Source organism: Melanostigma gelatinosum, assembly GCF_949748355.1.
Source record: "Melanostigma gelatinosum genome assembly, chromosome: 11".
NCBI classification, from domain to species: domain Eukaryota; kingdom Metazoa; phylum Chordata; class Actinopteri; order Perciformes; family Zoarcidae; genus Melanostigma; species Melanostigma gelatinosum.
The window spans coordinates 5842317-5855817 of record NC_136644.1 but is presented as its reverse complement, the minus strand read 5'-3'; the positions used below and the strand labels follow the sequence as shown (position 1 = coordinate 5855817).

At 43.9% G+C, this 13501-nt stretch overlaps 1 protein-coding gene across 1 annotated transcript; it reads left to right on the top strand.

Moving 5' to 3' along the window:
* The first annotated feature begins 1956 nt into the window (after positions 1–1956).
* On the top strand, positions 1957–9732 carry mcoln1a (mucolipin TRP cation channel 1a). The gene is made up of 13 exons (XM_079277924.1): positions 1957–2231; positions 2625–2792; positions 3091–3241; positions 4495–4576; positions 4711–4807; positions 5733–5832; positions 6123–6229; positions 6384–6533; positions 6613–6714; positions 6904–7026; positions 7260–7466; positions 7563–7693; positions 8274–9732. Exons 1-13 carry the CDS (start codon positions 2142–2144, stop codon positions 8308–8310), a joined length of 1545 nt encoding a protein of 514 aa, XP_079134050.1. The 5' UTR covers positions 1957–2141; the 3' UTR covers positions 8311–9732.
* The last annotated feature ends 3769 nt before the right edge of the window (positions 9733–13501 follow it).

Genomic DNA, 13501 nt, shown 5'->3' with positions numbered 1-13501 from the left:
TTTAGCGTTGGTTATTTTATGAAACACTTGGAGTTCACCCTCAAGTGTTGGATTTTAATTGTTTGTCGAACGGGACAGAATAGAAAGAGACGAGTGCTACATTAGCGATTATCGATGAGTCGATCGACAGAACATGTAATGATTTTGACAATCAATTAACGGTCCGATAGTACGGGTAAGAATGCACCTTTAAATTGACCTTTAATGTAATCTGCCGACTTAACACAAGTACTGATGTGGAATAGTACTAGTACACTCCTTCATGCATAATAATGGTCCCAACACCGTTTCATAAGCCTGTCTCACGCGTGGCTGACTCAGCAGTTTTCTTTAGGAGATTGTTGATGCGGGTTGGGTGAAGTACGCCGCCACAGATTGTAGTGTTCCTCTGTGCTGTGAAGGAGTTTGTTCCTAAAAAGTATCAGCCCTAACCTACAAAGAACACAGAGCCAGGTATCACTGTCATCTTTCGTTTTGTTCAAAATGCTTCCTTTAAATCGGGTACAAGTGGAAGTTGTGGACTCTCTGCCTGTTGGTGACCTCTTGCTGCCAGATCTGAGCTTATAGTTTCCACGGTGTTGACAGATCCTCAGTTACAGTCAGGATTCAGACCGACAGACAGACTCGTGGCTACATCAGTGTTTCTGCCAGCCGTGAACCAGGAGAGCCAGATATTTTCACCGATTTATTCAGCTCGTGTCAAATCTGGTGCCACGGTCAGGTCTGTCGGATTGCAATCTGCCGTGACGATCGACACATTCCTCCGGTCAAAGATATGTCTGCACTCCCATTGTATGCATGAAACCAGCAGTTTATTTGTCCTGTTTCACTTCTCGTTCCCATTAGAAAGCTCTGCTGTGCTGGCAGTTTGCTCTGCTGACTTATTGCGCCTGTTGGGTTTGGATTCATCCCGACCAAGCTGTTTATCTGGCCGAGCACGTGCTGACGCTGTCTGCCCAACAAGTCATTTCCTGAATGTAATAAAGTAAAAGATTTTATCAACTCATGTAACCCGATTCTTCCTCTTTTTCTTTAGAGCAGCCAGAGCCAGCAAGCTAAAAGCATGTGACAAGTATTTGGCGTGATTAGCCTACTTTCTGATTTGTGGCTTTCCCACGATGTCGTCGGTTCCTACAAAGACGACCAGCGTTGTGTCCGACCACAAACTGTCTGCTCTGTTTAGTCAGGTCCGATGTTTTCATCTATTAAACCTTATTTAATCAAGTAGTTTCATTGAGAGTGAGATCTCATTTTCAAGAAAGACCTGAGAACATTTATGCAATAGACATATTTAGGTACTAAAGATAAGATAATCAAGTACTGGCCCAATTCACGTGATTGGTGCAGTTCTTATAGTCACAATAAGGACTCTTGTCCTGGTGCTCGGCAAGCGCTTTATTGCCGTGGACATTTGATTTAAAATGGCCTCGCCGCTCTTTAGTGTTCCAGTCTCGTGACCTCGCTCCCTTTATTCATGCCTCATGTGTTACAGCAGACGTAGCGCCACTTCTCATAAAAACAAACGCCAGCTCCACTGACACGGCGAAACAAGGACTAAAGCCATGCGAGCCACTCCTAAAGGCACTGCAGGGGTTTGCGCAAAATGCTAGCATCGGCATGCTAACACGCTCACACATCTGCAATGCAAGCATGCTGATGTTTGGGTGTGATGTTGCCCATGTTTCTCACACACACACACAGTATTTTCAATGACTTCCAGTTGTTTAGGCCGTTGTTCAGTGACTATATTATTGACGCATACAGGATTTTGGCTTTGACAACTAGAAACATCTCAGATGTTTTTTTTATCTCGGTGTCTGAGATTAAGTTGAGAAACTACAAAAATAAATGCTCCTTCGTTATTTTTTCTTTCAGAACGAGAAGGTCTGTCGAGCTCAGTGACTCGCTACGGCTCCATAGACAGCAGCGGGGAGCACGACCATCACGACCATCACGGCCATCACGACCATCACGACCATCACGGCCATCACGACCATCACGGCCATCACGGCCATCACGACCATCACGACCATCACGACACCAACCACAGCAACCACCGGCTTCCCTCGCCGACGGCAGGTCACTGGGTCGGGGCCGATCAGGAAGAGGAGGCCATTCGCAGGAAGCTGAAGTACTTCTTCATGAGCCCCTGTGATAAATATCACGCCAAGGGCCGCAAGCCGTACAAGCTGATCCTGCAGCTGCTCAAGATCATTATTGTCACAGCTCAGGTGCGTCACACGCCACGTCTAAATCTTGTGTCGCTCTTTGTTACGAACCCCGAGCCTGTGTTTCTTTGGGCCTCTGTATTTCAGGTATGTCTTTGTATGTACACTTTCTCTGTAGATGAATTCTGTAGTCAGACATGTATACATGCATTCTTTATTTAGTTTTTGTCGGTGCATAACTATATCTATCTATATTTCCTGTGTGGCAGCTGTCAGGAATCTAGATCTAGAACACACAGGGATCTTTGTGATGAAGTGATTGACAAGCCAGTCAGCGAGCTTTAAATCACAAAGTCTGCTGCCTAGGTGCACCTGGAACCTTCCGCCTCAGGGTTTTTTTCTTTCATGCCTCACTCTCGCCTCTCTCACTCTCGCCTCTCTCTCTCTCTGCTGCAGTTGGTGATGTTTGGCCTCAGTAACCAGGTGGTGGTGACCTTCAAGGAGGAGAACACTGAGACCTTCAAGCACCTCTTCCTCAAAGACTACGATGAGTCCTCAGACGACTCCTTTGCTGTTTACACGCAGAGCGACGTCTACGACCAAATCTTCTACGCGGTGGAGCAGGTAAGGCCCGGGGAACTCAGAAAAGCCTTTTCAATCTATGAAACCACTTATTAAAGTCGTGCTGTCAGGTCTAATCCTCATTTTCTAAGTATTGTTAGGTGTGACGCCTGTTTTCTGTCATAACGGAACGACACAATAAAATTATTTTTCAACGAAGGAGGTCACAAATCAAAATCCCACTGAGTTAGATGGATGGTGGTGTTAGAGAGCTTGTTGTCCTGGCTCCACAAAAACGACTGGGTACCAATCGGCTTTAGTACTTGGCGCCCTACTCAGTTCAATCTCATCCTCTCCACAGTACCTGGCCGTACCAGAGACCACAGTGGGACGCTATGCATACGTCTACGGTGAGAACGGCAGCGCGCTCTCCCTCTGCCAACAGTACTACAAGAAGGGAAGCATCGACCCCGCCAACGACACCTTCACCATAGACCCTCACATCATCACAGGTACATGGACTCCGCTGTACAATGTGAAGGAGACATTGCTGGCCAGTTATTCCAGAAGCGTTGGTGACGGCTGTGATCGTCTGTGATCTGTTTACATTGAATGGTGGGGGCTTTTATGGGTATGAGTGGCACAATTTTAAAACGTATTTTTGTGAGGATTTAATGGAGTGTGATTGATGCATCACAGGAAGTGAACCGGGAGCATTTGTGCCTGGTTCATGTAAACCAGAGCAGCTGAAAAACACAAGTGCACGCTTCACTTTTACACTCAAACAAATATATGGAAAAATGGAGATAGTGCTACAGAGGCAGATCCCATGACGAATGAATTGTTCCAAAAAAAATGTGCTTCATGCATATTTGGCATATTTCTGCTGACATTAAAAATACATTTTTGGGTCATAACGTTGCAGCCTTAGTCTTAATTTGGCTTCTAGTAAGTTTAAAGACAAGGAATTGTCTTCAAAACAAAGTATTGTTCATCATACAGGCAATAATTCATACCAAGAGAGAAAAAAACCTGAATAATTGTGACTCATAATTAGAAAAGATAACCAAATATTGCTATTTGAGAAGATGATGATGGCGCTACGCAATTCAATTTGCGTTTTTTTTCTTACCACGTTCAAGACATTGGGAGACATTAACATCACTGAGTAACGTGGAATGTAATCATGTTATTATTATTATTATTATTATTAGTATAGCATTTGCCACTGCGCTTAATCTGTTGTGGAACACCTGACCTGGTAATTATTATGAGGTAGCGAGTCGCAACTACGAGATCCGGAGGTTATTATTACGTGATAAGACGACAATATCTGCCTTTGGTAAATGCAATGCCCTCCTGTAGATTGCACCTTTTGCAGACGTCCATGTTTTGATATTCTATACACATTTTAAACGTCATTTGCTAAATGGCAGTTATTTTTTGTCGTCCACCTCACTGTTTTATCATATGTTTTTGTCCTGTTATGGTATTTTATGTTAGTTTCCTGTTTCTTACTTCCTCTTATCAATGTGTTTTTGAGCACAGTTTGGCCAAATCATGAGGAAGTAAGCACAGTTGAAACAGCCTCATGTTAAAATATATCCGATGTATGTGAAAGGCTGACTTGTGGTCTGCTACTTCTAATAATTCTGAAAAGATTTCATACTTGTTTTTGTTTTTGAAACAGCCAAATTGTCCCTGTTTTCTCTTCCGTGTCAGTATTCACTCAACCCGTTCTCTGTCTGTCCTCCACTCATCTCAGACTGTGTAGGTGTAATCCCGCTGGCGGTCCCTCAAGCTCCACTCACCGTCAGCTACAGGAACTTCACTCTCAAGTTCCACAAGTAAGGCTTCATTTTTCGGTCCACAAGCCACTCGAGCATGAATACAAAGAACACTGATACAGGTTTTTACAAACACACACAAGTATGAATGCTTCCCTCCGAATCACCAATTGTTTGTGTTTTCTTTATTTAAGGCTCATTAATGTCAGCATAGAGTTCCAGTTGAAGGCGATCAACATACAGACTATCATCAACAATGAGATCCCAGACTGCTACACTTTCCACATAACGGTGAGTTCTATACTGGGGATGTCCAGGGGCAATGATGTTCACATGATCATAAATATAATGAGGTTTGGTTTATTTGCTGAACTCAAGACGTATTGTGTTTTGTGTCTTCGTCCGGATGACAAACATTTTCTGCGTTTTGCGTGTTTTCTGAGTGAAGGGAGCTGAGCGGTTTGACGCCATGTTCAGCCATGTTCATTGAGCTTGGAAAAAGTATGATTTACCCAGAATTTATTGCTGATTAGTCCTTCTTAAGATGCAACAGATTCCTTTTTTGCATAGTCTGCATTGTTAGCTCTAAGCCATAATCAAGTCCATCTTCGTGACCCAGGCCCCTCGGCCATAACCAGCCACCAACCAAACTCTGTGTAAGAAAAATATATATATATATATTACTTAAAGAAGTATTTAAGTTTTCTTTCTTTCTTATGACAAAATGTCACATTCTACTTTGTAATTTAACTGTCCAATTATATTTTCTGTACATACTATCTCCCTACATATTGTTCTGAATGTTGATTTGAAGCCTTCTCTACTCAATGTACTGGAACTACAAGTGCACACAAAGGCCTAATAGGATGAAGTGATGACATTTTGGACAGACATGGATGTAAACTGTAACATGACTGGTTGGCGGACGCATACAACCGCGAGGCGGTAATTCTGTTTTTAATTCTGTTATATTTTTTAAAAGTCACGCTTTAAAATAGGCAGTCTAAAGAAACAAATCGAAAATCCTGTTGTTGCATGTGGTAAACTCCTCTTCATGTCATTAAACCTCTCAAATTTCCAAAGATATTACAGAAGACATGACCTCTGTGCTCTCAACGGTGGCTGGGGCTCCACGTTTGAGAGAAACGAATGAATCCTCTGTCTATATTTCATGACACAAACTTTATATTCTGAAGTTTCTGCCTCTCTCCCGCAGATAGTCCTGGACAACAAGGCTCACAGCGGCAAGGTGAAGATCCGGTTAGAAAACCAGGCATCAATAAAGGAGTGCAAAGACCCGAGCGTCTCTGGACACGGTGAGACGACTGCGTGGACGGATGGGACTGACATAAGACTCGTAGCACACATGGAAATACAGCAGCATGATAATGAAGCAGCAGCAAGCTAGCGAAGGTGTTAAAAGGGCATGAGGAAATGCACATTGAAAAGCTGCTTTCAGTTACTCTCACTCAACCAACAGAAAGTTTCATTGTGTGAAGTTCTAAATGCACCACCAGCAGTACTTAGCAGTAGTGGTATACCACTACTACATCCATCTGGAACACTGCTAACAGCTCTGCTTCCTCCCTTCATTAAAAACCTCCAGCTGAGAACTACACGCGCGTGGCGTTCGACGTCGCCGTGGCTCTGGTGTGCATGCTGTCGCTGCTGCTGTGTGGACGCTCCATACTGCGAGGCTTCACGCTGCAACAGGTACGACGACGACGACGTCTGTTACGGCTGAAATAAAATGAGCTCTGAATTACAGCAGGAACGTGAACGTCCAGCCAAGTGAACCGTTTTTACTACACGGGAGCCTCGCGCTTCAAGCCGATTCCTCTCTTATGGTCTCTGTGCGTCCCATCAGGAGTTTGTGCAGTTCTTCAGGGACACCTTGGATCGTAAGGTGTGCTGGGCGGACCGGATGGAGTTCATTAACGGATGGTACATCCTCCTCACCATCAGCGACATCTTCACCATCACCGGCAGCATCATCAAAATCGGCATCGAGTCCAAGGTGCGTCCCGCGTACAGTCACACCTTTAACTGACAAAAGCTGCTATACGCTATAAGTGTCTTTCCTTATCTCCTCTCAGAATATGTCCTCGTATGACGTGTGCGGCATCCTGTTGGGCACCTCCACGCTCTTGGTGTGGGTCGGAGTGATTCGCTACCTCACGTTCTTCCAGAAGTACAATGTAAGACACAGACACACTGGTGTGCTTCAGCTGGTAATGTTGTTAAGTGCCTTGTTGAGTTAATGACTCGTCAACAGGTGATTTAAAAACGCTCCCCTGAATGGTTTGATGTAACGTAATAAGTCCTGTGAATCAAGTGCTCCGTCTCTCACACTGTAATCCGATCCAACGTCTCTGCTCCTCCCGTAGATCCTGATCGTGACGCTTCGAGCAGCGTTCCCCAACGTGATCCGGTTCTCCTGCTGCGTGGCCGTCATCTATCTGGGCTACTGCTTCTGCGGCTGGATCGTCCTGGGCCCGTACCACGTCAAGGTGAACACAGCTCAAACTCTTGTCGACAGGGATGGGATCGGTCGGTTTAGGAAATGTACATTTATTTATATTGACATTTAAATTAAGGTCTGTTGATAATTAATTGAGCAAACTGGACTCACTCATAGCTGTCGTCCCTCTCATCCCCCTAGTGGACATCATGAGTCTTATGCACATTATGGCTGCAGCCAGATTTGTCTGCAGAGGCCTGATCACTGTTTTCTGTCCCTCAGTTCCGTTCTCTGTCCATGGTGTCAGAGTGCCTCTTCTCCCTCATTAACGGGGACGACATGTATGTGACGTTCGCGGAGATGCAGGAGAGCAGCACTCTGGTGTGGCTGTTCAGCCAAGTGTACCTGTACACCTTCATCTCCCTCTTCATCTACATGGTGCTGTCGCTGTTCATCGCTCTCATCACGGGAGCCTACGAGACCATCAAGGTAGGAATTGACTGTACGGCCGCCAGAATAGATGGAACACAGGAGAAAAATAGAGTAAGAAAATAACAACAAATGTATGCTCGGCGACTTCCACAGCACCAAACACAAGAAGCCTTCCACATCACAGACCTGCATGCCTTCATAGCAGAGTGTACGGACGCACCCAACTCTGGGAAGTTCAGAGGTCTGGAGACCTCGCCGTGCTCCTTCTTCTGCTGCTGTGACAGGTGAGGAGGAGAGGGCACAAAATGATAATCTATTGTTAATATTCATGTCTAAATGTATCTAAACAACACGTCGGTCGATAATTAATTCATTTGAGGTGGAGTGAGCACAGTGAAGATCACATTGGAAAACTATTTTGAGTATTTTAATCCTTTTCCATTCCAACATCATTTTAAAGGTAGTACATTTGATATGCAGAGCATTAATGTAGCAACAAATGACGATTTGCAATGTAAAGACATCGTGAAGTAACCTGAGCAGAGAATGAAGTCGCTCTCCTTCTACCTGTGTTGTTATTCCCGTTGCCGTTGTTTGCACTGTTTGCACTGTTTGCACTGTTTGCACTGTTTGCACTGTTTGCACTGTTTGCACTGTTTGCACTGTTTGCACTGTTAGCACTGTTAGCGCCGTTAGCTGCGAGCCGCCGGGCTCAGCCGTCGCCATGTTGAGAGCCGTTTGGAGGCAGTTCCTCAATCATAGCACTTTTAAATTTGTCTCAGTAAATATTACCATTCTGTGACTCTGTAAAAGAATACGTAATTATGATGTGAGATCATTACATCTTCCTGTGATTTCCCCCAGAACGACGACATATGAGGACGTCCTGCTGGTGAACTGAAGTTGACCTCAGTGACCTGAGCCCCCCCCTGCTGACCACAGGGGTACACTGCACACTTCTGCCGCCTCTAGTCTCTGTACCAACATGCCGTATTTCTGGTCAAACCTCATGGGGAGTCACCATCAGCTGGACCAGCACTCTGTTGAAGAAATGTGGAACAACTTATTGGACCTCGTGTCTTTTCTGTCCATGAAGAGACGGGACAGGACCGGGCAGCATCGCGGATGACTAATGCACTGACACTTCTCTGTTCCTTGTTGGTTTTCAAACGACAAATTGTTTCTTTTCCAATGTATTTAATGAAGCACAATGCTGAACCAGGAGCGGGGCCTGTTGTCAAGATGCTACGTGGGCACATGTGCCGCGATGAGGACGGGGAGGCGCGCATACATGGTGATGACCGTTTTTATTTTTGTTGTGTTTTTTTATTTGATTTGATAGTATTTCAAAAATAGGTTACCTCTTGAGGTCAGGGCACTTTCACATCTCACAAAACAACTTTGTGAGATGTAAATTCACACAGAATGAGGGGAGAATCCACCTCGTCGTAGTCTTGTCTTTTTTGAGACAATCAAGGAGATGGCTTCCTTAAAAATGTCGGGAAACAGGACCACAAGCAGACGTGAGCTTTCCGATTTGTTTTCCTCTCCCGTGAGCTGCACCTTCCGTATGAAGTTTCAATATTTAGCTGCGGTTGTACTGCACAAGCATCACGTTGCCTTCAAATGTGACTACCAGTGTACTGCTGTAGCAGACTGTGTGATATATTTAGCATTTTTCTGACCAACGATCAATATAATGTCGCAAATGAAGCACTCAATATTGCCTGTGGTTAGCTGTCCTCCAGACTTGTGTAAGTATGTCAATGAAAACAAGAGAGGTAGAGCGCCGATGGCCGTCCTCAAACCGTATCTGACATGTTTTAAGATATATTTTATGTCTCTGTACCAGTGACTTGATGTTCAGGAGACGCTTGAATCTTTTTTTTTCTTTGCAATGCACAATATCAAAAAGGAGTCTCGCAGAAAGTAGTTTCTGACATGAAAGAGAGATGATCTCTGGTCCGAGCTGTGACAAGTTAATAGATGGGGGGGTGACAGTATTTTATTTAATCATCCTAAATTTTATCGAATGAACCAACGGTGTCACATTCAAGCTAAATATGCTGTTGGGTTTTGGATCTAGATGGCAAACGTGTGCCACACCCATCAACGGCCTTCACTTGGAGTTATACGTCATGCACGTATATATCATCTAGTATTACCTAGATGTACCTTTCCTACAGTTTGATGTATTTGTTATACAAATGATCTGCATTTGAAGGTTGTCCTGAACTCATCTACTTGGTGTCATATGTATCGCCAATCGACTGATTTTAAGTTTCACGGATCATCGTTGATATTAAAACATCGTTTTGTTTCATTTTCTGTCGTGATTTGTTTTTATCGACAGCAGTCGTCCTCAACTTAAAGGGACAGTTCACCCCAAAATAAACAACAGTGTAGAACCATTTGTTTGTACATGAAACGGCTCGCAACTATGTCTGCGGCTGGTCTTGTGTAACCGGGTCATGTTTTCTAGGAAGACATTGCTGTTGAGGTTTTTTCAAATGTACTTCTTGGCGCTTTGAGCACCACAAGATAAGTGCCGTATAGTCCCATTGTATTGGAAAGAAAGCAGACATCATTATGGCCGATATCTCCAAAACTAAGCAACACACACCAAAATGATCTAGATTAATGAACAGCACTGAAAATGTGTATTTTCGGGGTGAACTATCCCTTTGAGGCCCGCGGGCCAGATAGGGTGCCGGGTGGCTGACAGATCATTCTCTAATTTACAGAGAAATGAAATGGGAATCTTTTTATTGTACTAATGTAAACAATGTGCCCGTGTGCATTAAAAAAACCCATCAAAATAGTTAATAAATCAGTTCAATTGAAAATAAAGAATGTCAAAGAAAGAGGATTTTATTGTTTTGTCGTTTTACCTGATAAATATTATTGGTGTTTGTTTAAAGTATCCCTGACCAACAGTGACTTGACTTGTGGTGCAGTTCCTCTGACTGTCAGAAGAGGGAGATCATGTGTCTGGATACTGATCCATGCGACACTGTACTAAAGAACTACTCCTCTATTTTTCTACTTTGTTGGCAAGTGGAGAGAAAAAAAGCACTTTGAGGTTTTAAAACAAACTATGATTCTTGTTTTTGCCAAATAAATCCTTTAAATCTGACACACCTTCACAATCTGAATACCCTGCACGTTTTAGTTGAGACGCTGCAGCACAGAAGCTCTCAGAGATGGCAATTCCGGACCTTTCTGTTCCCCCAGAACAGTCCGATATGATGAGCTCATTTCCTGGTTATTGGACTTGGCAGCTGATGCAGCACATCTCTGCCTGCTACCCACTTAACCTAACATCACCATACATTATGCACTGCTCGAACCACGCCTTGGTGGCTCATGTGAGACCGTGTGAGAGGGAAGGAAATGCACTCATAGTGGAATGCACCTCATTTTCATTCGTTTCTCTTAGAATGGAGAATTATCCTTTGTCATGTGATGCGGGACTACTTTTACGCAGTACCTTTGATGCACAATGACTGTCCTTTGAGAGTGTCTTGCCCTATTAGCTGCTGGTCCATCAGTTGTAGTATCCGTGTGCTGATGCCGGGTGTGGTGCTCTGTCGATGCCAGGTTGACACTTGTGGCTCGCTGTTTGAAGTCCTGGGCCTTTTATGTTAACAAAGCAGCACAGATCAAAACTGCAGCAGCCGCCGCAGCAGCAGTTTCCTTTTCCTGCCTTCTATCTTTTATACTGAGTCACTGAATCAGCAGCCTCCTGAGGTTGTGTTTGGGGTGTCAGTCTGTGTGTGGGCCTGCAGAGGCAGAGTGGGTTTCGTGCCACAGGCAGTGTGTGCAGCTGTCTACGGTGTATAGGTGTTTTGGGCAGACCGCACCAAAGAAACAGATTTAGGTGTGTGTATAAAAGCTCTAGATTATCAGTCTATCCTAATTATGTCTACCAGTGCTGAGCCACACCCTTGTGTAACACCATAAAGAGGCAAACTGAAATGGATGTGCAGGATGCGAAGGGGATTTAGTAGCTTTTTCAGCTCTGGGATATAATGATAGACGCCATTAGTGCCGAGTTTATCAAATAAAAGAGGGAGTCTAAATGCTTTACTGGTGGATCCACACCCAAGAGCTTCCTGTGCCGAGAACTTGGGTTCTGGTTTTTGCGTCAACGTCAACATTATTTTGCAAATGCAACTGTTTTGAAACCAGTTCTTCAAAGGATGCAGCAGCACATTCGTTTTAGTGTTCAACCTGCTTACTAACAATGACTTTAAGTTGAAGATTTGGTGAAACTTTGAGGAGAGTTTTGGGGTTTCCCACCCCGCTCTGGCTCAGTGCCGCTCGCCGATTGGAAAAGGCTGAGAGGGAGGGATGGAGACGCAGAACTGAGACATGACTCACACACACACACACACACACACACACACACACACACACACACACACACACACACACACACACACTCTCTCACTCTTCATTGAGGGACACTTAAGAATGTGTTCACTGACGAGTCCATGGTTGATGATTTCTGGTAAGCCTTCATTCCTCCCGTCGCTCACATAGTTTTAGATTTCTCTTTGCCCGTAGGCTTTTCTTCTCTCTCCTACACATCTCCATTCTTTCTCCTCGTCGCAGAGCGTTACGAAACAACAGCTAATGTCAGATGTCTTTAGCCATTCACTCTTTCTTCTCTCTGCGAGTCGCAATAGTCTTTGTATGTCTTCTCCCTTTTTCATTCATTTCCATTGTGGAGCCTGCAGCTGCAGCTAAAAAAAAAAGCATTGAACTCTCAGCTATTGTGGGCTTGTACCATAGGGAAGTGGACACAGTGCTGAACTACAAGCACAGATAATGAAACTTCTGTCGGAATTTGTTTTGTTCTGTTGCACTCCGACTATCAGAATCTCAGGAAACTGAAAACTCCAAGTGTATGTGAAGGAGGAAGAATACTAATCATGCTAATTGGTGTCAAATTGTATTTAAAGCACAGAGAATCAACACATGGATGAAATAAAAAGGCAGGGAGTGTATGTGGAGTGTTAGAGCTACATTTCTTATTCATTTCATGCCTATAGAGCCCTTAAACAGAGATAGAACCTCTGTTTGATGAGTTGCATTGCTCCTTTGACTCTTTCTTGTCACTTGGTACAAAATGAGAGAGAATCGCACACTTGACCCATGCAACCGATGGAAACGCAACAGTTGAAGCAATGACACCTCATTGCAAGTCGTGAGCCTACTTCCACAAATTCAAATATTGCTGATTTCCATGTAATTTAAGTAATGACAATAATACAATTTAACGTAGCTACAGAGTGCTTTACAAGGAAAATAATGAAACAAAGACTAAATGCAAAATGCAAGCAAAAGCAAGAAATTGAATTACAAAAGGAAAGGACAGTAAAATAATGTCAAGCTACAAATATAAAAAGGCAAAAGCAGTGTGCGTACTGTCTCCTGTTTGATAATTAGAGATATGACTTATAACTGCAGGATCATATACAGGTAGTACCTGCTTATTCTGGTCATCCTGTCTCCTGGAGACTGAAATTAAAACAGTGTAATCATGGTTATCTCAGTTTGGGCTTTGAGGCTGAAAACATGTGTTGCTAACAGGGGCAGGAGTTTGAAAGACATGCATTCACTGGAGGGTTAGGGTGAGCTGCATTTTGGGGAAATGCAGGAGCCTTTGTGTTCAGGACGTTGCTGCTTCAAATGTGTCTTTTGTGAGTGCCCCAATTTAATGGAAATACAACACTACGTTGCTGGAATCCCCCTTTAACCTGTTTTCGCTGACTTCCTGTTTGGACACCTGGAGCGTGAGGATATTTTGCTTGTTCTTAACGGAGCTAAATTATTTAGGGACTATTTCTATTTAAAGATACCATATTGTAACCATGCACTCTTCTTCTGTTGCTCCTCTTCTTGTCTGTTGTGGGTGAGCGGTACAATGAAAACAAAGCTCTACATCTGTATTTTTTAAAGCGCTATCTGACCTCAATTCTTTTGAACACTTGAGTAGTCTTCCCAGCACCCCCTAGGCCCGGACCCTGGAGCGCGAGCTTGGTTTGCGTCTGACGTCACTCCTGCTTTGCATAACCACCTGGTCT

Bases quoted from the DNA above. Each gene is read 5' to 3' on its own strand.
- mcoln1a (XM_079277924.1), top strand. From the start codon at position 2,142: ATGAGCCCCTGTGATAAATATCACGCCAAGGGCCGCAAGCCGTACAAG. The intron at 3,242-4,494 runs GTACATGGACTC...CACTCATCTCAG, and splicing joins AGACCCTCACATCATCACAG to ACTGTGTAGGTGTAATCCCG. The intron at 7,027-7,259 runs GTGAACACAGCT...TCTGTCCCTCAG, and splicing joins TGGGCCCGTACCACGTCAAG to TTCCGTTCTCTGTCCATGGT.